The sequence below is a fragment of the Furipterus horrens genome, unplaced genomic scaffold, assembly GCF_987537825.1.
Source record: "Furipterus horrens unplaced genomic scaffold, mFurHor1.1.pri manual_scaffold_3, whole genome shotgun sequence".
NCBI lineage: Eukaryota > Metazoa > Chordata > Mammalia > Chiroptera > Furipteridae > Furipterus > Furipterus horrens.
In genome coordinates, this window is record NW_028327173.1 from 44063538 (window position 1) to 44091313 (window position 27776).

The 27776-nt window shown below is 35.9% G+C and overlaps 1 protein-coding gene across 1 annotated transcript in view; it reads left to right on the top strand.

Moving 5' to 3' along the window:
• Window positions 1–27776, top strand: part of PATJ (PATJ crumbs cell polarity complex component) — a 319938-nt gene that overhangs the window by 12777 nt on the left and 279385 nt on the right. Inside the window, exons 2-10 of the mRNA XM_090269550.1 lie at window positions 6293–6348; window positions 6446–6612; window positions 7659–7853; window positions 9184–9323; window positions 14992–15187; window positions 17022–17150; window positions 21630–21848; window positions 23572–23674; window positions 26818–26909. Of these exons, the coding sequence (XP_090125676.1) occupies window positions 6327–6348; window positions 6446–6612; window positions 7659–7853; window positions 9184–9323; window positions 14992–15187; window positions 17022–17150; window positions 21630–21848; window positions 23572–23674; window positions 26818–26909 (1263 nt within the window). The 5' untranslated portion in view covers window positions 6293–6326. The remainder of the gene's footprint in view (window positions 1–6292; window positions 6349–6445; window positions 6613–7658; window positions 7854–9183; window positions 9324–14991; window positions 15188–17021; window positions 17151–21629; window positions 21849–23571; window positions 23675–26817; window positions 26910–27776) is intronic.

A 27776-nucleotide genomic window follows, 5' to 3' on the forward strand; every position in this document is an offset into this window, starting at 1 on the left:
TTCTTGTATTGTCTGGGAATTTTTTTCTACATAGTCCTCTAACTCACTGATCTGATCTTCTGCTTCGTTTAGCCTGCTTTTGATTCATTCTGCTGTGCTCTTCAGTTGAGAAATTGTATTCTTCATTTGTTCCTGGTTCTTATTGATAGTTTTTATGTCCTTTTTTTATGCTGGTGTAGTTCTTTGTAAATTTCTTGTAGCTTCCCTGGAGTTCTTTGTAGTTTCCCTGGAATTCTTTGTAATTCCCTGGGGTTCATTGTAGTTTTCTCTGAGTTTGTCAAGTTCATTGAGCTTCCTTATAACCATTCTTTTGAATTCCATGTCTGATAGTTTGCTTACCTCTGTTTCATCTGGCTCTCTTTCTGGGGATTCCTCTTTTCCTTTCATTGGGAGGTTGTTTCTGTGTCTCCTCATGTTGGATGCTTCTTGTTTGTTTTTGCTTCTTAGATTTGTCTGCTTTGATTTCCTGCCTTCATGGTATGAGATTCGGTATAGGAGACCTGGGGGATTCAGTGCTGCAGTCTCTTTGGTATCCTGAGCTTGATGCTCTTGGGATGCCCTTTACGTCATTTGTTTAAGCTGTCTGGTTGTATTTCAGTTACTCTTTGTGGATGCTTCCCTCTGGCTAGTTGATTGAGAGTCACTCTGCCCACCTTGTCTTGAGTTCTTTTGTGGAGATGCTGTTAAAACATAAACACACAACCCAAGCAAGAAACCCACACCCTCCAAAATACCCCCCACCCGCAATCACACTATCAGCAGCAAATGAGCTAGTATTAATACAGATGTAAAGAGGTTAAGACTATTATACTATAGGAAAAACAGATAAGAGTTGTTTTAAATGAAAGAAAGATGATTTTTGAGAGGGAAAATGGTAGAATAATAATAGTAGCAAGTAGGGTCAAGGCTACATGAAACAGTAATATTTACATTGTATGTTGAAAAAGGAAGAGAAGAATGCAGAATGAAGTGAGAAAGTGGAAATGTATAGTATTTGGTTTATATAGCAGTTAAATGCTATATATTTAGTTGAAGAGGGAGGATAAACAAAACAAACAAACAAAAATTAAAGAAGAAGAATAGGAGGGAGAGAAAGTAGGAAACAGATTAAAGAAAGAGTTTTTCCCCAGTACGACCTTTGAGCGCTGTCTTCTTTTTCTGAATTTGCCCCTGGTCAAAATTCCATGGGTTTCAAATCTTCTTTTCTGGCTGGCTGGCTGTGAGGAGATCTAGCTGGATTCTGAGGATGCTATTCCCTCACTCGTGGGCCTGCTGCTGCTCTGCTGTGAGCCGCACTTAGCTGAGTCCCCTCCCCCCTGGTCCTGCAGCACCCTCTAGCCCTCCTCAGGCTTGTCTAGCAACGCTGTTCTGCTAGCAAGGCAGTATGCATGTCAATAGTCCCTGCCCAGCCTTGGGTCCTGTCTCTGTTCCTCCTCCAAAAAAGTTTCTGTGTTGCCTCCATGCTACAGCACCAGCCTGCGTCCCTGCTTGTACGCTTGCGTGTGCCACTTGCCTGCCTGGGGTTTCTCCAAGTCTGTGGTTCTGCCACAGCTTTCCCATATGGACCCCTCTCCCTGGCTCGGTTCTGCTTTTTTGTTTGGTGGAGCCTTGGCGCAAGTGCTTGGGGTGCAGGGTTGCCAGCCCAGGGTTGCCAGCCAAGGAAGTCCCCACCTACACTCAGTTCATACAGTTTCTCACAGTCCAGGCTGTTCACTGTCTTCCCACGCCTCCTGCTATTTCAACCAAACCTTCTTGCTGACTCCCTCTGGGACTTTGCTGGTCGGGGTGTCTATGGCAGGGGGAAGTTTCCATGCAGATCCCAGCTAATGTTCTGGTCAGCAGCTGCCCCTTTCAGGTGAGGTGCACCAGAGGCGCTGGGCTGGGAGGCCCGGCAACTCTGCTTGGAGAGCGTGGGCCAAGCTTTCTGCCCTCTTTCACACCACTCTACACTCCTGTCCCTGTTCGCGCTATCTGAAACCCGCACTCACTCCTCTCCGTGTTTGTACTCCAAGTCCTTCCGCGATGGGAGCAAGCAGACAACACTACTACCTACTCCTCTGCCATCTTCTGCCTGTAATGCCCATTTACAATTAGGAAAGTTGAGAAGTCCCAAGATCTGAAGTCAGATAGCTGGATGCTTAGATGTAGGTTCCAGTCCAAAATCCAGCAGAAGTCAAGCCCAAAAAGAGCCGATGCTTCAGGTCAGGTCCAAAGGCAGGAAAAGACTGGTCAAAATCTTTTCCCTTTCAAAGGTAATTTTAGTTTTGGGAAAAGTCAGAAGTCACAGGGCGCCAAATCTGGGCTGTAGTGGGGCTGAGTCACCTGGGTCATTTGATGTTTCACAAAAAACTTCACCTGACATGATGCATGAGCAGACGTATTGTTGTGATAGAGCTGTGAATCACCAGTTGCCCATAGCTGCGACCTTCTGAATCATCTTAATAGTCTCTGTAGAAGAATGTTCACACTTAATGCAAAATTTGATGCATATTTGTTGCTCTACTTGCTCAGTCACTTTGAATGTGACGGCCACACAGTACACGTATTCAATGGTGTCTACCGCCCCCACTGACTAGTACAGTGAAGTCTTATTATTCACACATGTGCATTCCAGTCCACTCTCCTTGGCTGCCAGGTTACACTGATGTGGTGCAAATTGTTTCCGTTATACTAACAATGGCTAGGCTTTTTCTGGACAGACCTTGTACACAACTCTGCTATTATAGAGATATCCCTTACAATGTAATTATCCTGTTGTGTTGTTATTATCTTGCTGTGAATCTGTCTTCCTATCTCAATAGGCCATCTTGGCCATTATGTTTTTGTCCCTTTTATTTTTGAAGCTATAAAATCAATACATGCTTTTAAAATAAAGTTCAAATAGCACTAAAGTCTTTAAAGGAAAAGTCTAATTTTTATCTTCCCATCCTCACTCTGCTTTCTAGAAGTAATCACTATTATTAAATTGACTATGTTTGTAAGTGTAAAAACCTACACACACATATATGTGTTTTTTTTATGAAAAGGAGAAAGTAATGCATACATCTTAAAACTTGCTCTTTTCCCTATTCAGTTGTGCATATTAATGTATTAAATAATGTCCCTTTGTGTTAACAAATAATGTCCCTTTGAATTGTCAAAGCATACTCATGTGAATGAGAGATCTTAACCAGCACCAAACCTTACTCATGATTCAGAGATTATAGGTGGGAGGTTTGCACAGGAGCCAGACACAGACATTCCTTCTAGAGAAGTCCCCAGCCAGTAGGCACAGCTTCCAAAGAATGTCACTTTCTTCCACATTAGGCTATATCATCAACATAAAACTGTCAAAGGTAAGAAAGTAAAAACATTTAAACCTGTAGAGAATTTTTATGAGTTTATTTGAGCCAAACTGACAACAATTGGCAGGAAGCAAAATCTCAGTAGAGTGAGAAAATGCTCCAGAGAATGGTGGTTTTGCACCTTATTTTATACATTAAGATCAAAGGAGGAAGCATAAGGGGTTACAAGAAATTTATTGGAGATAGAGTGGAGAGGCTGGAGAAAGCAGAGTGGGAAAATCTCCAGGATAAGATAAAAAGTAAAACAAATAGGCACATACTTATTTTACATTTGTGGGTATAGGATAGTTAGCAGTGAACAATTAACATGATAACAATAACAACCAGGGGTTTTGTGGTCTCTGCTGTGGTGCAATTAAGGGTCCAGATAAAAGGAAATTACCCGGACATTCCAAAGGTAGGTTATCATAGATGCGAAATAAAAATAGCCTCAGTTAAAGTAAAGATTGACCTTTGTCAAGGGAGGATGCCAGCCTAGGACATGACTGCCTGCCATGACTCAAAGTTTTAATTTCAGACCATCCTGTGTGGTTACTTTTGGTCTCTGAGTTTGTAAGACCTCCATGTAGACTTCCCCTGAACTTGTCAGATTTAGTGTGTGGCCCCTTTTTCATCCACAATACCTAGTTACATATAGATAAAGGTGAAGTCATTTATAAATGTATTTCTGACAAACTTTTACTGTGATTTTCAATTTGTTTACGGGAGTAAAATTCAACCTTAGGACATTTTCGGGGGTGGGGGGCTGTTATGAGACAAGTTATGAATAATAACAAAGCCTTTTCTGGTTGGGAAAGTTTTATATTCCATTAGTTATACAAATAGAAAAAAATCCGTATGATTATCTCTCATCTTACAGCCAGGCATGCCTTAGAAGTCCATACATTCTCAGATTATTTACAAAAAGCAATTAAGACAGATCAGGTATTTCCTGACATTTTTAAAATGAGGGACTCTTTTATTTATTAAAAACCTTTAGCGTGTTTGCTTGGAGGTCTGGTATCTAGCTGGGAATCCTCAGCTGGAGGAGTGAGTGAGTCACTAGCTTTCTGTTAACCATTTCAGTCCCGTTCCCATTTCAATACATTCAGACCTACTTGATTATTTTATTTTAATGACTGATTGCTTTGGATAGTTCCATTTTTCCAGGAGTTTTGTTTTTAAAAACAATGCAGTAAATATCCTTGTTCACACATCTGTGTGTCCTTTTGCAAGTATTTCTATAGGAAAGACATAAAGAAGTAGATACTCTGGGTAAAAAAATATAAATTTAATATATTGGTAGATATTGCTATGTTGTGCTTCTAAAAAGTTATGTAAATTTATATTCCCACCTGTTTTTCCATGACATCTAGAGTACAGGCTATCATTAGTTTTTAAAAAATGCCAATCTGACAGCATCTCATAGTTTTGGCTCACATTCTTTGATTTAGAAAGGTTGATGTATTAATGACCACAAAGCTGGTGTTGTCCATCCTTTTGGGCTGTATGCTGCTATAGAAAAGGACAGTCCCTCATTCAGTCATCTGTCGATGGGTAGTTGTAAGGGTTGCACGCGTGACGTGCTGAGCATATTAGAAGTGTTTCTGTGATGCTCTATTTAGCAGTTCTTTTGGTAGTTTTCGTTGAATCCAGTGAACATTTGGATGGAATACATAGGCCTTTTATCAATTTCACTGCTGTTTTTTACTGGTTTTTAATATGCTTTTTTACTTAACAGCCTTGAATTAGAAGATAAAAATCTCATTCAGCAAAGGGTACTGATGTAAGAAAATTTTGACTGTATAATACTCATATTTCTTTGGTGGCTCATTACAATAGTGTACCACTAGTCAAAATGACCACTGTGAAAGGGCCGTTTTAGTCATAGCAAAGGGTTTGCTGGCTTTTTGAATTTTGATTATGTTACTTTAGGCGAGCTTCTGCTAATCACTGGATTTAACAAACGTTGTCCACAGAAAACACCATATTGAATTGTTACCTTTTGGGGACTCTCTCAGATGACTAGTAAGAGACTAGGGTCATTTGTGCATCTTGGAGATTTTTTTTTCAAATTTCTAAAATCTTGATCCCTTAATTTGGATGTTCTTTTCCAGCCCAGAATCCTCTTTTAAAAATCAACTTTCTGAAAGTATAATTCACATAAAATAAAATGGATCAACTTAAAATGTACAGTTCAATAATTTTGAAAAACGCAAACATCTGTGTAACCAGTACCACATGCAAAACATAAAACACTTATATCACCCCAAAAACTTTCCTCAAATTTCTTCCCAGTCAACTCCTTTCCACCTGCCCAGGCAAACTAATCTAAAATTATAAATTGAACTTGATATGAATAAAATTACACCATTTATATTCTTTTTGTCTGGTTTCTTTCCCTCAACATTCCATTTTTGAGACACACGCATGTTATATGTATCAGTATTTTTTTCCTTTTTACGTCTGAGTATTATATTATATTTACATACCATATAACTTGTTTAACCATTTTATCTGTTATTAGACGTTTGGGGTTTTCTAGTTTGGGGCTCTTATAAATAATAATGTTATGAACTTTCATAATCAGATCTTCTGTGGACATATATTTTCATTTCTCTTGGGTACGTATTTAGGAGTGGAAGTGCTGGATCATATGTTAAGCGTACATTTAACTTTATAAGAAACTTCCAAACAAAAGTATGCCATTTTACTTTCCTACTAGTAACATCTGAGAGTTCCAGTTGCTCTACATCTTTGGCAACACTTAGTATTTTCTGTTGTTTTGCTTTCCACTTAAGTCATCATAGTAATGTATAGTGGCACCTCATCGTGGTTTTAATTTTAATTTCCTGAGTGAAGTGTTTTGATCAAGAATGTTCTTGAGGTTTTCTTTAACTTTTATACAGGACTATAGACATGTATACACTAATGGAAAATCATCTTTTGTATTTAAATTTTTTTCTTAGGTTTCTTTGAAGTGATTGAAGACAGTAATTCAAAATGCCTGAAAATCCTGCGACAGGTATACTAATATATATTTCAGCCACTAAATTAATGATTCAGAAACAGAATATAAGATGGGATCTAACTTGTACTTTGATTATCCTTCTTCAAATAAGATAAAATGCAGGTCCTGCAAGTTCTTGATCGCCTGAAGGTGAAATTGCAGGAGAAGGGTGACACGTCGCAGAATGAGAAGCTGTCTATGTTTTATGAGACACTAAAGAGTCCTCTCTTCAACCAGATACTCACACTCCAGCAGTCCATCAAGCAACTCAAGGGACAAGTAAGTTACCCATCATGGTTTCACATGTTCATATATTGAATCCATCAAAGAAAGATAGAAGGAGGTAAAGACAAAGACAGACTGTTTCTAAATACTCTTAATTCACCAAAGAGATTGTATTGGGACTTATAACCTGTGGGTATGATGGCATGGATAGTTTAAAAATGTTGATAATAAATTATTTGCTTGGCTTAGGTACATGGTTTTTGTACTTTTTTAAATTAGTAAAGGTCAGGTGCTTTGAGAATTTGCAACAGTTTCTTCAAAATTATAAAGTAGTATTTACCTTAAAATACATTTTATTTTTTAAAATTTATTTATTTATTAATTTTTATTATTTTAAATTATATATTTTATTGATTATGCCAGCACTCAATCCACTGAGCCACACCAGCCAGGTCTCAGTCAATGATATTTTTAAAAAAAACCTAAGTACAGAATTCTCTGCTTTTTGGCATCAGTGTTTGAGTGGCTCTGCAACTCATTTGCTACTGATTTTGGACGAGTTACTTAACCCCTGTGTGCTTCAGTTTTCAAGTTCACAAAATGGAGTAATATCTCATAGGGCAGTTGTAAGGATTAAATGAGGCTGAGGTAATATGGAAGTGTTTTGGTGTACTATTTTGCTCATAGCAAGCACTCAATAAATACCATATTGTTATTTTTATTACATAGTACCTGCACATTTTTGTGGCTCACCACATGGGAATATACAGATAAATGCAAAAGGACTCAGTATCTTACATGCCTATTTATATGTATCTGTGTATGTGCAATGTAATGAACTGTGGTAAATGCTGCTAACTTGAGGTAATGATGGAAAGCAGGAAATGAGAACACATTTTCAGCTGTTAAACATTTGTGTAATACTGAAGAAAATTTATAGCCTTATAAACACACAGATTCATGGATGTATACCTTTTTTCTTTCACATGTGTATATTTAACACGAAAATTACATGATACATAAGATATAATATTTAATAAGTAGAATAATTTGTCTTTTCCAGGTTTCTGTTGATTCTCTTTTGTTTTTCTCTCCAACAGCTCAGTCATATACCTCCAGATTGTTCAGCCAACTTTGATTTTTCTAGGAAAGGTTTATTAGTGTTCACGGATGCTGCCATTACTAATGGGAATGCCCAGCGGTCCTCTAGTAGCTTGACTGTATCAGGGTTACTACCTTGGACCCCTAAGTCAGGAAATGAAGACTTTAATTCAATCATTCAACAGATGGCTCAGGTAAAGTTATATCTTGTCATGGGAATATTATGCTTATTTCTCCTGTTAAAGATTTAAAAAACTACACTCATTGTTTTTGTCTTAAAATGTGTTATGTGTTTTGTTTGCATGTGTTTTTATATTATTAGGAGGAATTGATAATATTTTCTAATCTGTTGAAAATTCATTAGCTTAACTATATATAAGGAAATATCCATTGTGGTAAGGAGAGATTTTAGATAATTATTTCGATTTGACACATCTCTACCCTTGTAAGAAAAGAGATTTTTCTGGTTTTGATCATATGAGGAAAATTAATATGTACACAGGTGATGAAACTCTTTTGAAACTATTTAATTTCATATCAAAACAGAATTAATGGGAGGTAGAACTAACACAATTAGGAAAGTCTAGAGAAACATTTTAAAGAATAATCTAGTTTTATTCCTAATACCTATTAAAAATTAAATAATAGTTTAGGACATGTTTTTCATTTTTCACCTCACCTTCTGATATGTGTCTTAAAAAATGAAAATTGAGTTTGAAAGTTAAAAAGGATTTGTTTAAGGTGTGATAGTAAATAAGGTTCTGTACCTAACTCCTTTTTTGACTATGGCTTTATCTCTTTAATTTGACTAATAATTATTTCTGTGTGATGCTTTTATAAGTTGATTGATAACATTCATGAAGTTTTCATCATATGAATGCAGTTGTTAACAAAAGCAATAAAATACTTGTTTGTCACTGGTATAACACATTTGAATGGTGGCCTTTCCCATAATCTTTTGAATTAAACTATTAAAATAGAATATTAACTTAACACAATAGAATTAAAAATAAATAATGCATCTGGTTCTGACTTAAGCTAAATACTAGCATATGTTAGATATATCTAATTTGCTTTCCTCATTTAAAAACATTTTGCATCAAACAGAGACAAACTCATAGATGGAGAGCAGGTGGCAGCTAGTGGACTAAATGGTAATGGGAAAGAATACAAAAAATAAAAACGTTTTACATCAAGGGAATTTAGAGAAATTCAGTATAAAAAGTAATTTAGAATGTACTGTGGGAATCCAGCTTGGAACTCAGGTCATGATGTGAATGACGTGTGAAAGCACCTCTTCTGTTCCCTGAGGTTGTGGAATCTGCACATTCCCTCTTATGTTCTACTCAAAATCATCAAGAGAGAGATTTTCAAAAGTAATTTATTACTGAAATGATGAGTTTATTTGGTTTTATACATATGACTTAGGAGAAGCTGTTTTTGCACTCTTCACAGTATGGCAAGTTTAGTTCTTCATTAAATTGTTGTACTTCATTGACTTTTTAAAAAATTCTCCTTTTTCAGGGCCGGCAAATTGAATATATAGATATAGAACGGCCTTCAACCGGAGGCCTTGGATTCAGTGTGGTGGCCCTTAGAAGTCAAAATCTGGGAGAAGTTGCTATCTTCGTGAAGGAAGTACAGCCAGGGAGTATAGCAGACAGGTGAGGAAAATGTTCATTTTGTGTTTTGACAATTCTGAGAATACTATTATAAGGAGAATAAGAAACTAGTAGTAAAAGTAGTAACAATGGCAGCGAACACTTAACTTTCCCACTTCCATTTGTCAGGTCTTCTGCAGATATTCCCACATATACTCGTGGCAGCCGTCTAGCTACTGCCATATTCCTCTGTGTTACAGATGAGAAAGCTGAGTTTCGGAGAGGTTCAGTGGTTTGCCAGTAGTCACAAAGCTGTTAATGCTGGAACCATGATGTGATTCCAAGCCTGTCTGACTACAAAGCTAGAATTCTTTCTACTCCACCAGACTCTCTCATAATTGACATGATAGTTTAGCTAAGGTCTTATCAGTAAGATGGGAATATTCATATTTGTATTCTGCATACTATATTGTTTATTAAACTTCACGTTTTGGGTGGTCATATCATGCTATTATTTTACTTATCATCAGTTAAAAATCCCCTTACATCTATGTGATTTTCCCCTATTATACTTGTGCCTTTATATTATTTTTTAAAGGGGTATGTGCAAGCCTTATATTCTGTCATTATTTGATTTCAGATTTTTAGTTTATTATTCAGTTAACGAGGACTTTATTCATTACATTACTACCACCTGTTAGAATGATAGCAACAATAGCAGTACTATTATAGAAATATTTTCAGTTAATAATAATGGTTTTGAATTCACATTCTCTATTCATGGGGGGCCAATTCTAGTCTCTTGGAAATAATGGATTTCCATGACTTTGTGTTCTGTCATCTAATGCAGCATTTCCTTAAGTGTAGTCTGAGGAACCATAGCAGTGGTCATATATCTTTGAGAAATTCTATCATGTCCATGGTACTTGGGTATGTATAGTTAGGGTAATCATGTAATTTTTTATACAAGTTGGGGTAGTAGTTTGGGTAGTGAGAGGGTGTGCTATTAATAATGACATTGACACAGCAGGTATAAACTAGGACTATTCTGGAAAATCCGGACAGTCCAGGTTAAACCTGGACTTAGGGTCACTTAACATTAGCTCACTTGAGGCTATGAAGTCCCTTGACAAAAAGCTTATTTAATTTGATTGGCCCAACTTAAAAAAACATTTTTTTTTAAACTTAAAATATTATTATTGCCCGCATAGCTTAGTTGGTTGGAGCACTGTCCCAATATGCTAAGGTTGTGGGTTCGATCTCTTGTTGGGCACGTATAAGGAACATATATACAATTAATGCATAAATAAGTGGAACAACAAATTGATCCTGTCCTATCTTCTTTCCTCTCTTTCTTTAAAATCAATAAATAAAATTTTTTTTAAAGTTTAAAAATTATTATTGGACACACTGATGGTTGCCAGATGGAAGGGGATTTGGTGGACTGGGTGAACAAGGTGAAGGGATTGAGAAGTACAGATGGGCAGTTACAAAATAGTCACAGGGATGCAAAGTACAGCCCAGGGAATATAGTCAATAATACTGTAATAACTGTGTGTGGTGCCAGATGTGTATTAGACTTATCAAGGGGGCCACTTCGTAAGTTACATAAATGTCTTAATAACTATGCTGTATACCTGAAACTAATATCATATTAAATACCAACTGTAATTAAAAAATTTTTTGAATTAAAAACTGTTACTGGAATATAATTTACCTAACAAATGTTACTATTTTGAAGTGTACAGTTCAGTAGTTTTTAGTGTATTTTCAATGCATTATAACTGTTTTGTAGTCAATCCTTATGTGTCAGTTACTCTCTCCTAAAAGGTCTGTAATTACGAGTTGGGGTGAGCACTTAAAAAAAGAGGAGTTTGATATTTGTGCATGGAAAGAGCCTTGACCAAGGCTAAGGAGTCAGGTGGCTTCCCAGAGGCAGTGGTGCTTGAAGGGAATTTTGAGAGGAGACTGTGGGGTCTTCAGAGAGCAGAATGTGTTGAGAAAGGAATGAAGAGACTCTTGATAAGTAGAACTATGGAGAAATGGAACATCCCTATCTTTGGGATGTGGCTGGTACTTGTGTGGGAGCTTAGTGCAAGATGATGTGAAAAGGAGCTGAAAGACAGGTCGGGGTCAGGCATACTGGACCTTACAAATCATGTTGAATTGTCTTTATGATCAGTTTTTCATCTCTGCTCAGGGCTTTCCACATGGAATGTTATTTAAGGAACTTTCCTAAGACCTATGGACTCTTAAGGTCATGGAAGTCCATTATTTCTGAATGTTGTAATGGAGAGACAAGAATTAAGCTCCCCTTGAATGAAAAGTGTGAATTCAATTATATATACATATACACATATATATATACATATACGCCCCTGGCTGGTTTGGCTCAGTGGATTGAGCGTCGGCCTGCGAGCTAAGTGTCGCTGGTTCAATCTTCCAGTCAGGGCACATCAGAGAAGGAAAACTCTGACTCCAAAAAACCTCCGCTGCCTTGCGGCATACCTCTTCAGGGAAAAGGCTAAGGGAGTAAACCCCGACAGAAAATCCGGAGCCGGAATCCCTAAGGCGGTTTGACGTTGTAGTCAACACCGGCAACTCCTGCGGCGCACCTGAAGCCAAGCTGTATTGACTCCGTCTTTCCCTTGGACCCTTCAGCTGCGAAGAGAGGGGGGGTCTGCTGCATGGGCAACAGCAGACCCTCCATATCACCCTGCCCAGGCTCTGTAGCTTCAGCTTCACTGGAGAGGACACTCCAGCGTCATCGCAAGATGTCGATTCAACACGGGAGGAGACAGATACCGTGTCACTCCCGAGTCGGACTGCACAGCCATTCTCGGCGGTGCAGATAGACTTTTAAGAAGCTACACCATCGTCTCTCGAGACGGACGGCTGCCGACGAGGGGGATATACATATACACACACACACATATATATAATGAGAATTTAAATTATGAATAATACTGGCTTGGGATATAAAGTACAGCATGAGGAATATAGTCAATAATGTTGTAATAACTACATATGGTGCCAGGTAAGTACTAGACTTATGGTGGGGGCAGGGGGGGTGTCACTTCATGCCGTATACCTGATCCTAATATAATATTGAATGTCAATTGTAATTTTTAAATTTTTTTAAAGAAAAAATAATAGTAGCGATAAAACTAATTTTATTCAAGTTTTGGATGCATCAGAATCATATTTCCCAGGAGACCTCTCTGCAGCTTGTTTATCTTAGTTTGAATTTATATTCCTTGAAAAGAACTAACTGAAAGAAATGAAATGTCATGAGAGTCTCTTGATTAGCGGGAAAGGTAGATTAAAATAGGTCAATTTCCAGAAATAAGAAAACCTGAATATGAGTAAATTAGGGATCAGTTTATGCCAAAAGAGTTACATTAGGGTTGACTAGATTAAGTAAGAGATTTCCTTTAATGAATAAGATGTGAAGAAGTTAGAGGAAAGAGGCCATTAGAGATGGGAAAATGGAAGTGATTCCTGGATATTATCCTATAATAGTCACATTTGAAAATAACTATTTCTTTAGGATTAGGGAAAAGTTCACAAGCAATATTTTCAATTTTAAAAATATATTGTTCAAAATTATGAAACTCATTATGAAAGTAATACATACATATGTTAGAAAAATATAAAATATAAAAATAAAATAATCAAGCCCCCTCCAAAAAAACACCTCTTGGACTTTGATCACCCTGAGACAACTAGGAAAAGCATTAGAAAGACAGGCCATAGAGTATCTACAATTTTACATTTTATTCTTTTCTTTTAATATAACATAAACCTTTCCTAATATTAATAAAAGGATGTGTAAGCAACATTTTTAATGGTACATGATCGATTGTGAGAACCACTCACAGTTTTGGCCTCAAAAATGCAAATATCCAACTTGCTAGTTCCAAAGGAGAATCTAAAATCTGTCAGCCTCAGTCCTCAGGAAGCTTAAAATCTAATAAAGAAGGATTTAGTGAATTCTGTTGACAGCATATGCAGTATAAATGAACACTCAATGAGTGATAAATGAGTGGTTCAGAATACCCCAATAATAAAGTAAGTTGGATGGGGAGAGGAAGAGGAGGGGGACAGGAAAAGGGAAGGAGAGACACACCCTTAGCTGGATTGTGGAGGGTGGATTGAGTCTGGTTGAGCAGAGTGGAGCGGCATTAGAGATGGAGGAAACCAGTCACACAAGAGTTGAGAGGGAAAGAGATCAGAATAGTTTAAAAGAGGGGTTTATGTAGGGAGGAAGCCAAGTTGCAAGAGTACTTTGGGACCAAATACAAAGGCCTTTGAATACCAACCAAGTTTACCCTGTGTCCTAGAGGTCAGAAGTTGTCAAATTCTGCTCCTTGACAACGTTTTGCTGAATCTGGTGTGACCTGAGAAAAATAAGGGCAATGTAATGGAATATTCAGAATTCAAATTAACAAATTGGAATTTTTAGAATTCAAACTTGTGAATTAGAATACTGTTTTGAGATAAATCTTTTCTCCAGGAGATGTTATATTTTGAAGGTTAAAAATATTCTTTTATGAAGCAATCATGACAAGAGTTTGTTTTCTTTCCTTTGACTCTCGTTTTTTGGTCAATAAACATAGATAATTATCATGTACTTTCGAGTTGGCAAATACCAGCACAGGAGAGCCTTGAAGAGTAAACCTTGAGGAATGTTGCAAGTTAGGTTTTAGGTATTAGATAAGGATCTCCACTGCAGGGTTGACATTGGGAATGAAAGAAGGAGATGGGTAGATGCAAGAGAGATAAGCAAGGATAAGGGAGCATTGCAGGATAATGGGGAAACCGGGGAGGATGAGTGGCGGCTGGGAGATAATAAAGGCAAATACTGTAAACCAGGACAGAGTAAATCCTCAGATAGTCTTAGGATGCACTGTAACTTAAGTTAAAGAGTGCACTTCAGAGTCAGGCTACTTAGAGAAGATGCTAAGCTTGTTCTAGTCTTCAATTTCTAGCCTGTAAAATGTAAGTAATTTGAAAGGTGATTGTGAGGATCAGATGATATAATACATGTAAAACTATTTAGCGCAGTACCTGGCTCATAATAAGTGTTCAGTAAATATTGACTATAATAATGCCTTTTTTTTCCTTAGGAGATTTTGCTAATTTGTTTTAAAAATCGTTCTTTTCACATTGGTTAGCAGTTGGGAGATTGGTGCTTAGAGGAGAGAGGAGGATTTAGAAACAGATTGGGAAGTAATCTCTGGATTTTCAAGGGGGGTTTGCCTTCTTATTGACATGTTGGTGAAGTTGAAGTACCATACAGTAGGGCTAGGGTGAATTTGCTAGAGAAGGGATTTATTGACAAATTTGAGAATTTAGTTACCCCCATCGGTGTATGTTGAAGTCAGAGAGGAAGGGGTTCATGAGTACAGGGTTCATGCAATTAAGGGGTCAGTGTCCAGACTTGCAAAACCTTTGCAATGGGGCCTTATACATTGTTTTTGCTTATTTTTCTAGCCAAATAGCTTTTAAAATGTACATTGTGTGTCAAGATGTATTACTAAATTGGTTAATAAGCTAACAAAGGCTTTGATGAAAAGCACTCTAAAAAGCTCTGTTACATAATTAAATAATTTGAATATATGTACTAAATGAAGTAGTACCATAAAAAAAAAACCTGTTTAACTTGAATAATAGATTATTTTTAAATGAAGCTTTTATATCACTTAAAATTTTCTATTATTTTACCAAGGGATCAAAGGTTAAAGGAAAATGACCAAATATTGGCTATTAATCATACACCTCTGGATCAGAACATTTCCCACCAGCAAGCGATTGCATTATTACAACAAAGCACTGGATGTTTGAGTCTCGTTGTGGCCAGGGGACCAATCCACACTAAAAGCAGTACTTCTACCAGCCTGACTGATATAGTTCTTCCTGAAACAGTGAGTTACAAATTTGGAAAGATACTTAATTTTGAATTATACCATTGATTTTAAGACATTTAGAGGGTGTCATTTGACGTGTCATAGTTTAAGAAAGATGATCATTTTTGCAAATGCAACATTAGCATAGTAGACAAGATATTTCATGGAGGGTTTTTGTTTTGTTTTCAATATCCAATGATTCTCCTTATTTAATATAGAGGATAAATTGTAGTATTGAGCATAATTAAATTGGGGGTGTATAATTAATTTCGTGATCGAAAGAGTCTTATGTTCCTTGGTGATATCAATTAAGCTGAGAGTTTTTATTAGAGATTTGTTATTGAGTATCTTAGGATTTGGTTATTTCAAAAACATTATTTTTGTAAATTATATTGGGTGATATGACTAGATTATTGATAACTGCACTGTTGTAGAAGTTTTACTTTTTTTTTCCTGTAAGGATGAATACAGTTCAAAAGAATTAAAGCATATGTCTCCTTTGGGAATCTTTAAACTTGCTTAATAATATTTTACAGATTTTGGCCTGCATATTCAGAGTGAAAGCTAATAAATCTTACTTTCTTATAACACTAAGTGCTAGCTGATGTATTTAATTTTCATTCATTGGGACAAAAGAAAAATAGACTGGGTACAGTACAAGGTCACAACACAAATTAACATATAGATATTTTCCCTGTTATAATCAGTAATACTTAAACAGCACAATTTAAGTAATAAACAGAACGAACAAAGTGGGAAATTGCTTAGCATAGTGGTTAAGAACGAGGGCTCTGGGTCAGGCTAAAGTGGGTTCAAGTCCAGTTCTCCACCTCCTGGCTGTGTCATACTGGATAGATTTATTGACCTCTCCACACCTCAGTTTCTTCGTCTGCTCCTTGGAACTAATTACAGGGTCTACCTCACAGAGGTGTTGGGCGGATTAAATTAGAATGCAGTGAAGAGCTAACTAAGCACAGTGCCTGGTGCAGAGTATAGACTTGATGAATACAAGCTGCTATTAATTCAGGCATATTTTAGGAAATGTTGCTTCCCAGATACTAGATACTGTTTCAAACATGAATTTATTAAATATTTCCAATATTCCTGGTTATTTTAACATTGCATAGTAACTTTCCACTTTATTACAACAGAAAAACTAAGTGTAAGTATGCCCTGGGGACCTTGAGAGGAAGAATTTTCTTCTAGTTAGATTATGTGAATTTAATGCACATTTCTGATGGAAGTCTGCTAGTTAGAGAACAACTATCATGCCTCTTAGTCTGGTTTATATAATCCTATTGCTGATATATTCATTTGGGGCTACCTTTCTTGTTCCTTATAAGAGTCTACTAAATGAGACCTATCGCTACCAAATCCAGTTTTGCTCTTACATTTCCCTTTTGCTTGAATGTCTTTTTTCCCTCTGTAGTGCAATTAAAATGACACCTTAACCTTGAAGCTTTCCATAATTCTTGATCGGATATGACTTCTTGTCTGTGCCTCACCCACCCCCCCCACTCCGGTCCTACTATGTGCTGGGCACTGTGTTAGATCTTGGGCATGGACTGGGGAGTGAGACATGTTTCAGTCCTCTTAAAGCTGCATTGTCTTCTGATCCAATATTCTGTGTTGCTTTTTAATTATTTATGTTTTAGTTTATCTCTCTACTGGGATATAAAATACTTAAGGTCAAGGACCCTATGATCATCTTTACATATCTCTTAGCCTCTAGAGAGTTGAATTGTATGAATGTTTACTTTGTTTTATATATGTTACTTTAGCAATTACTGTATTGGGAAACTAAAAATCTGTGTGCTTTACTAAGACTTTGGTTCTTGCTGTTAATGTGTAGGTTCGTTGGGGCCATATTGAAGATGTTGAGCTCATTAATGATGGCTCTGGATTAGGTTTTGGAATAGTTGGAGGAAAATCAAGTGGTGTGGTTGTGAGGACTATAGTTCCTGGAGGATTAGCAGATCGAGTAAGTTGACCTTTTCTGTTTTTATTTTGGTTTTATACAACTTAAATTGTATGGCTTCAAGTATAATTTTATAATGTGGGCTGTAATCAGAAGGTACAGTGATTATAAACAGTTGTCTCAATTTATATGGTAAATTTCATTTGATTTAAAAAATTTTGGCTTCACCAGTCAAATGACTATACTTTATTACTTAGCCATGTTTAAACTTAAAGTGAACCTTTTAAAAACTTATCAACTGTTTCTGCTTAGTTTTGCATTGAAGAAAATATTAAATATTACATTTAGTTTTTTAGAAATTAGTTTATAAATTTGGTTATAAAGCCACTTAATAATAATGAACCTGTGTTATATAGAATGTCCATCATAATCAAAATGTGTAAATTTCACTGATTCATGCACTGTTACATACATATTTATCCTTTCTAATAAACATACATAAGTAAAAATAAACTTGCTGTGTAAATGCAGCTTTGAGGCAAGTCTGTCAGTTCCTCATTTCCAAGCAAGATTGCTCCATCTTGTACAAATTGTGAAACTACTAATATTCCTAGTATTATCCTGTCTGAGTGTCTTGCCGGGGGTCAATAAGATCAAGCAGCTTTTATAATGATACTAAGATGTTACTAGCTCTCCCACCACATTGAAGTTTGCACTGATGATGCAGAATCAGCGGCAGACTGAAATTGCCGGTGCCTTAGTGTGAAGCAGGGCAGTGGCATCAGACCGTACTAATAGTCATTGTATTCTTCTCCACCGTGTGCTTGCAACAAAAAAAAAAAAAAAGAAAAGAAAAGAAAAAAAGAAAACGAATTGCAGTTTCACTTAAAGTGAAGTTGCAATTATTAATTTTAGTAATTTTCGACCTTTAAGTGCATGTGTTTTTAATATTGTTTGACAAAATGGGATGTACCATATAGCCCTTCTGCCATATTCTGAAGTATGATGGTTGTCTTGAGTTAAAAACATTTATAAGACATAGTATTCATTATTTAAATATTGAACAGCCTTTTAATTTTTTTAATTTATATTATTTTCAAATTTTTGCTCTTATTCAAAAAATTTTGAAATACAATTGACATTCAACATTACATAGTTTCAGGTACAACATAATGATTCAATATTTGTGTATATTGTGAAATGTTCACCACAGTGAGTGTAGTTATCCATTACCACACATAGTTAAATTCTTTTTTTTGTGATGAGAACTTTTAAAATCTACTCTCAGCAACTTTAAAATATACAGTACAATGTTATTAACTATAATCACCACGTTATACATTATTTCCATGACTTATTGTATAGCTGGAAATTTGTACTATTTGATCCCCTTCACCGGTTTTGTGTAGTTCCCAATCTCCTGCCTCTGGGAACCACCCTGGAACAGCATTTTTATTTTTGAAGGAATATCTGACAGAAAGAGCATGATTATTCAGACTTGGGTATTTGGCAAACATTTTCTTAAAGACGAATGAATGAAGTGAGCCTGTTATTTCAAGGAAAATAACGGCATTTGTTAATGATGATAAAATTTGAACTTTTGAGTAAGAATTAGAACTTTGGAAAATTGTGCTTTATATGAGCTTGAATTTTTTCAGTATTTTAAAGACTTCTGATTAGATTGCTGGTGATATTAATATTTTTGATATTATGTAATGAAATATGTCACTATTTGGAAGATATTCATAGCTCTGTGAATCAAAGTTTTCTGAAGACCAATGTGTGATTTGGCAAAATAATATACAGGTAATAGATCAAAAGATTTTAATGAAAATGTCTGAAAGTATGTTGAATGTAGCTTCTGATTCCACATTGCAAACTGTTCTTTAAGAAACCACCACTTGTCAAGTCCTGGTGTGTTATCAAAGAAGAATGGGCAGAAAAGGCTATTAAAATACTTTTCCATTTTCCAACTATATATTTGATTGAAGCTAGATTTTTTAATATACTTCAACAAAAACAACATATGGCAACATATTGAATGCTGAAGCAGATATGAAAATTCAGCTGTTTAAAGCCAGACATTAAAGAGATTTGCAAAAATAATTTAAAATACCACTCTTCTCACTATTTTTTATATAGCTCTTTAAAAAAATAAAGAATATACACATCAATATCATAAATATATTTTATATATTAAATATTTTAAAAATTTCACAGCACTATTTTCTAATTCAGTAGATATCAACAGAGGTATCAAAAAGTTCTATGTGTTTCTGAGTGATTTTTGAGATATAATTGATATATAAGTATACAATTGAATAAATTTTGACATATGTATACTGGCAGGTCTGATATCTGTAAGTTAGGCTGGGAGGCCAGCAACTCAGGCATGATTTGATGTTACAATCTGAACTTTGAAATATGTAGGGGACATTAGCAAGATTTTTGTTATAGTTTTAAGGCAGAATTTCTTCTCCAGTTTTGGATCTTAAAATTTTCAGTTGATTAGATGGGACCCACTTAGTGTATGTTAATATGTTGTGGATGTTAATCACATTTACAAAATACTTTTACCGTAACATCCAGGCTAGTGTTTGACCAAACAGCCAGGCACCATAATGTAGCCAAGGTGACACATAAAATTTAATCATTGTTCTGGCTGTCATTGCAATCAACATAATGAATGTATCCATCAGCCACAGAAGTTCCCTGTGCCCCTCTGTAATCTATTTATCTACCCTCAATAGTTTTTAAGAGCATACAGAGGTTTTGAGACCAAAAAGGTTGAGTTTATTTATTTTATGAGTCCTTAAAATACATCTGTAGCACAAAACAAATAGTAATCTTTGAGTATTTTCTGAAATTTTTGGTAACCTGGAATGGGATGAGAAATGGTGGATTATTTTTATATCTTTTCCCATATCCTCCACTCCCCCTTCACAATTTTAATAGATTTGGTTGCTGGACTAGTATTTTTCAAGATGCAAAGAGGAATAGTTATTGTGAAAAACAAAGGGTCAAATAAATTTAGAAAGCACCAAGTTAAAGAAAATCAAATAGGTTTCCTTACTGTAAGAATTTTAGGGCACTTAATATCCTAATGTGCATTATGAATTTTCACAAGGAGAATATAATGTGCACAGTTTCTCAAATTAATCCCTTTGAGACACTGTTGGGAAAGCCTGAGCCTGATTTTTCACCCTTACTGGAAGGGATTGTCACTATTTCAGGTCATCAAGGAGGGGGTAGGGGTGTACCCATCACAGTCATAATGGAGAAGCAAGTGTTTATGCCAGACATTGTTGTCTGCCTAATATACATTATTCTCATACAGTCCTTAAAACAATCATAATCTTATTGCCAATTTATAGATATGGAAACTTAAGAAATTGCCTAAGGCTACATAACTAGGAAATGACAAGGTCAGTATTGAGCCCACAACTGTTTGACTCCAAAGCCTGTGCTTTACTTCTTAAGTCTGTTTATTCAAAATTGGCCCTGATGTGTTTTTTTTTCCCCTGATGTGCACCTGTCCAGAATTGGTCAAACCTATCATCAGGAAATCTAGCCAGCTCTCAGAGCAACAGAGCTAGTCACTTTTCCGTAGGAAACATGGTGAGGCCCACACGGAGCAGTATTCATTTCTCTCTCCCCCTCCTCTCTGCTAATGGCAGGTAAAATATTTTCAGCCGATGCAGTGTTGCTAAGTCTTTGCAAGTTGTTGTTCGTGTACCCTGGTCACAGATTTAAAAACGGAATATTGCTTTTAATTAAAATGTACTCATGTTTTGAATATTAGCGTTCAATGTTGACTGTGGCAACCTTCATATGAGGGAATATGGCTGTCTTAGGTCATTAGATTAGCTGCAATCAAAATTGATCCTAAAGTGATACCTACATTCTGCTGAAGGGGTCACTGAATACTACTTTCTTCAAAGAATATAAAATTGTATAACAGAAAGTTAGGTAACATCACTCTGCTCAGAACACTCCAGGGACTTCCCTTTCTACTCACTTGGAGCAGATGGTCTAAACTGCTGACCCCATTAATGCTCTCATCTTTTCTACTGTCCCCTTTGCTCACTCTCTTTCAGCCACACTGACATCTTGCTGTTCCTCAAATGTGCCACTGAGGTTGTTGGCCTTCAGTTTCTAGCTTTAAGCTGGAGGCTTCTGATCTGAACTTCTTTCCTTCTTGACGCCAAAGGCTTTCTGATCTCTTCCTTGTATATGTAGCTACTAATACCCTGGATCTAGGCCATTAGGCATGAAGTGATGATACCTTCAAGCAAATTCTGGTTAGTCTTCTCCTTTTGAACCCTCCCCTGCCCCCAAACTCCCACCCCCCTTTTTTTGGCAAGGACTTCCTTTTCTTTGTTGCTAATTCAACCATCATTTAAAATATTATTTTACTCAGCATTTTATATGGCTTCTTTGGCAGCCATTTTGCCACAACTCAAAGTCTGATGAATTGTTGTTAACTAGAACTTGAAGTTATATCATCGATTTCTCAGAATAATGTTTTTTCTTGGATTCAAGGATGGAAGACTCCAGACAGGAGACCACATCTTGAAGATTGGTGGCACAAATGTGCAGGGAATGACCAGTGAGCAAGTTGCACAAGTGCTGAGGAACTGCGGAAATTCAGTCAGGATGCTAGTTGCAAGGAACCCAATTGGTGAAATATCTGTAACCCCTCCCACCCCTACAGCCTTACCTGTTGTCCTGCCTGCTGTGCCTAGCAAGAGCCCTAGTTCTGTGAGTACACAAATTATTCTTCTTATCTTAAATCAAATACTGGGTGTGATACATCGTAAGATTAGAAACCCCTTCAGTTTGAAATGCCACATTGGTGTGAGTAATGACTCAGCATCCATCTGCCAGTGAAGCAGCAGAAGAGCCTGATTTGGGGACATTAGATAAGTTTGATTTTATTTCCTGTTGTTTCTCAGGGTTAAATCATTTAACCTCTCTGAGCTTCACTCTTCTGTAAATTGGAGAATAATAATTCTTGCCATTTCTATTTCATTAGATTGGTAAGGAGACATCCAGATGGTGGAGCAGAAACTGTAAAAACTGATCCATGTATGAGAGTTGTCACTGATAGGAACAAATTGGCCAAAGGGAATAGACATTAATAACAATATTTATTATAGTTAATAATCATTGTAGTTACATAATAATAATGATTATTATTAATTGTTATCAAGCACCTGGAATTGTTCAGGTCAACTGAATTCCTTCCAAGAATTCTGAAAGATAGGTCTTATCATCCATTCAAAGATTGGGAAACTGAAGTCCAAATAACTTGTTAAAAGTCATATAACTTGTTAAAAGTCATATAAAGAGTAGATGGCAGAGCTGGGATTTGAATTCAGGTCTTCCTGGTTCATTCCAAGCTCTTTGCAACTATCTCATAGGCTTTGAATCAAGAGATAATTAGGTGAAAGGAAACAGATACGGTTTTTTAAAAGGAGAGGCCAGGAGGAAGAGAAAAGAAAAGAGAGGTGATTATGGTGAGAAGGGGGTGCAAAGCCAGCTTTCATTTGCAGGGCCTTTTGTTGTCTTCTCTAAAGTCAATTACCTTTGTAGTGAGGGACCAGAGTAGCTATGTGATAAGTGAGAATTAGATTCCATCAATGTTTACTTTCAACTGTTATTGTTTTGTACTGAAAGCAAGGCATAGTGGTTTTAGATACCTTACTCTTTTATAGCAATATCTTAAATTAGAAGACAAATAATGAAAATAAGTTTTAGGTCAATATTTTTTGCTTAGAGTGATTTTATAATAATTAGTCTTATCATTTGTTTCTAAATTTTTCTTTACGTTTAGTTCTTTCAGGTAGAAATTAATCCAAAGTTTTTTTTTTCTATTGTTGTGTAACAAATTACCACAAACTTAGTGGCTTGAAATAATACCCTTTGTTAGTTCACAGTTCTGTAGGTCAGAAGTCTGGGTGGGCTTGGGCCTGGCTGTTTTCTTAGATTCTTACAAGGCCAAAATCAAGGTGTGGCCTGGCTGGGCTTTAAATCTGGATGCTTTGGGACAATTTATTTCCAAACTCATTTAGATCCTTGACACAATACAGTTCCTTGCAGTTGTAAGACTGAAGCCTCTCAGCTAAGGATATCTTTCAGCTCCTTAAGGCCCCCTCTATTCCTTATTTCATGTCCCACTTCATCTTCAAACCACCAGTCAGTCCTTATACTCAGATCTTTTTCACTTCCCTTTTTGCCACCAACAGTTGAAAACTCTGCTTTTGGAAGGTACTTGATTAGATTAGGCTCACCTGGATATCCTTTTTGCCATGTTATATGACAAACACAGGAAGAGCACCAGGGATCAAAAGTTGTGGGGACCATCTTAAAATTCTGCCTACCATAGGTGCTAAGAAAATACTTGACAAACCATGTGCAAATTTACCATGTACACAGTTATGTAACTAAACATTATGTATAATTAAAATTATTTTTCTTTTAGGACAATTCTAGTCTTTATGAAACTTACAATGTTGAACTCACTAAAAAAGATGGACAGAGTCTTGGGATTAGAATTGTTGGCTATGTTGGAACTCCTCATACAGGTAAGTGAACCATTTCTATTTTATATTTGGAAATAGTTGTAAAGGATGTTAAGGTTTCTAGACAGTGAAATTAAATATCTGCAGATTTTAATATAACCCTTGAATAATTAAACCATGAATCTATAATAGCAACCAGTTAGTTTTCAGTAATGAGAGAATCACAGTTTCAAAAAGGTTTACAGACCCGCTTCCAACAAGCAATTCGTCGATGCCAGCAGGGTGTCTGAGAATTCAACTCAGTTGTGATGTTCTCTTCCCAGGGACAGAGTCAGATCCCACAGGTGAAGGGCTCAGTCCCAAAACACCGCACTCTACTACAGGGGCCAGTTGCAAGCCAAGGCTGTTATCTGTACTTCTGACTGACTGGTTATAAATCAGATGTTCCCATGACCCCCTCTTTGGGTTCGATTAGTTAGCTAGAAAGGCTCACAGAACTAAAGAAAACCAGTTTACTCACTAGATAACTGATTTGTTACCAAGGATATTAAAGCATACCAATCAAAAGCCAGATGAAAAAATACATGGGGTGAGGTCCTGAAAGAGGGTGCTCCTGTCCTCGTGGAGCTTGCGGCTCAGCATGGTCGCGCCTGGAAGTGTTCTGTTTCCCCAGTGGGAAGACGCCCTGAAAAAGAGCCAGCAGAGCTATGCTCCTGGGTTTTTATGGAGGTCTCATCCCATAGCCAGGACTGACGAAGTCATTGGCCATTGGCAGCTGAACTCCTCTCCGGCCCCTTATCCCTTTTAGCTTGAGGCTGAAAGTTCTAAACCTCTACTCACAGGGTTAGTTCTTCTGGCAACCAGCCCCCATCCTTAGGTGCTTTCCAAAAGTCACCTCATTAAGATAACAAAAAAGACTTATCACTCTCAACACTTATGAAATTCCAAGGGTTTTGGAACCTAGGAACCAAGAACTGTGGATAAAGACCAAATATTTTTTAAAGCACAATATCACACAGTTTTATCTCAATAGCTGCCTTGATAGTCATTAACAACACAGAATAACGTATGAGTTGTATATCCTCTTAGTTCTGAGATAGACATATTTTGAATATTGACTTTCTATATTATACATTTTACATGTAGTAAAGTAAAATGATCCCTACATATACTTCATATTATGACTGTCAAAAAGTATTGCTATTATGTTTAGTTATAAAACAAAAAACAAATACTTTTAATTAGAGTTATTTTCCTTTCATATAAAGGGAATACATTGTAAGAAGTATCTCTGAAATAATTCTCCCTCAAGTCCTACCTACAAAGCTTTAGTAACTTTCACTGTAAGAGTTACTCTATAAGAAAGATTATTAGAGTAAGGAAAAATAAACCTTTCATAGATATTTGCTAGTAACATGAAAATTCAGTGATGAAATGTTCTATTTTTTTAAAATAACAAGATCAGAAAGTTAATTTTTGTTTTTTTTAGTTATTATTTTGAATACTTAGAGCAGGTGGAAAGATTAAAAGTGCTAATATATTCCAAGTCCTGAATGATATTCATGTCAGACCACCTAGTACTATTTTAGCCTAATGAAATAACTATTTTCAAAACTAGCTTTTTCTAAGTGCCACCTTTTTTAGGTTCAGAAATTTAAATGAGTTCCAAGAGAGCTAAGTATGGCTTGTATAATAATGTTGCAAAAAACTATATCAGTAGCTCTTAATACACTGTCTGGTTAGAGAAATCATGGCTTAGTTCCTAAATTTATTGGCTTATGAATCTTTATTATATGAAGTTTTTCAAGGTGCCCTTTTAAACCTCACAATTTACATGCAGGGTAAAATGAAAGTGAATGATAGAAATCAATAAAATTTAATGCTTATGTTACTGAATAAAGAAAAAAATTATTTTATGTCTTTACCTTCAAAAGACGTTTTTGGGATTGGGCAGGGGGTGTGTGCAGTAGTGAATCCAAAAAGTAGAACATTTTAAAACTCAGTAAGGTTTTTTAACATGTACTTTTTCAAAGTACTGTAATTATCTTATTCCATTCATTGGAGCTTTTGAGCAGTTACTTTGATTAGTTCTGGAGGTGTTAGAATAATGAATTTAAGAAAAATCTATCCAGGGAGACAAACATGTAAATAACTCAATTGTTCAGTGATAAATGAAACACATGTTTTAGCAGAGATGTAAGCAAACTATCATGGTGGATAAAAAGAGTCAGTTTGACAAAGGGCAACAGAAAATTTACAAAGAAGGGCATTTGTGCTAGGCATGGAAAAGTAAGAGGATTTGATACAGGGGTGAGGTTGGCAGGAAGAAAAAGTTGAAATTAGAAGACGTCTAAAATCAAGAAAATAACTTGTTTTGGTAGAATATCAAGAGTCTTGTGTGTCTGGAGTTTTGTTTTGTTTTAGAAGGATGAAGGAAACATTTTTTTTTTTAAAGCAGTAATTTGGGGTGGATTATGGAGGTCCTTGAATGTGGTTTTCTGAAATGTACTTTCCGTTATGTAGGTGAAGAAAATCCATTGTTTTTATTTTTCTTTTGCAGACAATATTTTAAATTTATTTGATATTAAAAAATAAAAAAATAAAATCATCCAGAGCTGTAGTTTTTCATTTTTCATTTTTCCTTCAAGTCTTTGCCTATAGGCGTGAATTTTTTTAGATAGTTGTAATTTTTATATAGCCACTTTTCTGTTTAAATGTTTTAATTTATAATAAAAGGATCATTTCATGTGGCTGAGATTATTCTAGGTTTTTAAGACTGTGTGTACCTCACTTTTTTCTGTGTTTTGGGGAGCTAGCATGAACAGTGAAGTATACAATCAGGAGGACCTGTTAGGAGACTCTTATCATAGTACTGGTGGAAAATGATGACGGTTATGCCAAGTCAATGGTGACCAAGAGAAGAGGGTGAGACCTGATCTGGGCTCTTTAAAATCCAGCTTATATTGGAGTGCATTTCATCAAGGTTCCATTGCTATTATTTATCCAGAAAGAGTCATCAGTCAAACCATTTCAAATTCAGGTCACTTGCAACAGTGACAGTTTGAAATAATCCATCAGTTTCTCTGTGTTCAAAATTGAATTTGTCAAGCCTCCAGTCAGCCCCTTTCGCTAATTAATCTCTTGATATGAATTTTGCAATCAAGTCCTAATTACAGCTTTCTTTTCCCATGTTCTGTGCACCTTAGGGGAAGCTTCAGGGATTTATGTGAAAAGTGTAATACCTGGCAGCGCTGCATACCACAACGGACAGATTCAAGTGAATGACAAAATAGTTGCTGTAAGTAACTGCCCTCGGTTTTAGAATTGAAGCAACTTAGGGAAAAATGTTATTTTTATTATGTGTGAGAGAGGAATGGCTTAATATAGTCTCATATATTAAAAAAAATTAAGTTTCTTAGTCAAGTGAGATCTCACTAATTTGGACTCCTGTTGTCCTAAATGTAATTTGCTTTTTTTACTGTCTGTGAAGAAAGGAATCACTAACCATATTTGTAGGAAAAAATAATGTATACATTTTAATATATATACATATATATTTGAAAGGTATTCTAGCATTCTTCTAGAAAACACTTTTCAGTCACCTCTTTGTGTTCTTTAAACTCACCCATTTATAAAATCAATAGGCCATTTACCATATCTTTTTATTTCTTTGTGAAAGTAGTTTTTCTAACAGTAATTTGACTACATACAAAGTTGAGATGTCCTATATATTTGAGAATATAATAATTACTTTTATCAGTTTAGATTAGTCTTTCCTCCATTTAGTAGAAAATTAAATTTATAGTTTATTTTAATAATTATTTTGAAGCATATACATGCACACTTCTAATAATAATCTTGAAGCATACATATATATACACACACACATATATACACACATTTAATTTAGTGGTTTACGTAGAAACAAATTTTTGTTTGTATAATTTGAGTCTATCTTTCAAGACCATCTCAGGAAGCACCTTTCATGACTCTTGGCTTTTCCATTATTGGACTTAGGAAGTGTCTTGTGATTTGCAGAGTTTGGAGACCAGCAATAACAGTGGTCACTGTGGAGAAAATACCTAAGGCGAAAGCAAAAGCAATGGTTTGTCTAGCCTAAAGAAGATTGAAAGAGGAGGTCTTTTCGTCCTGATGGACTATATAT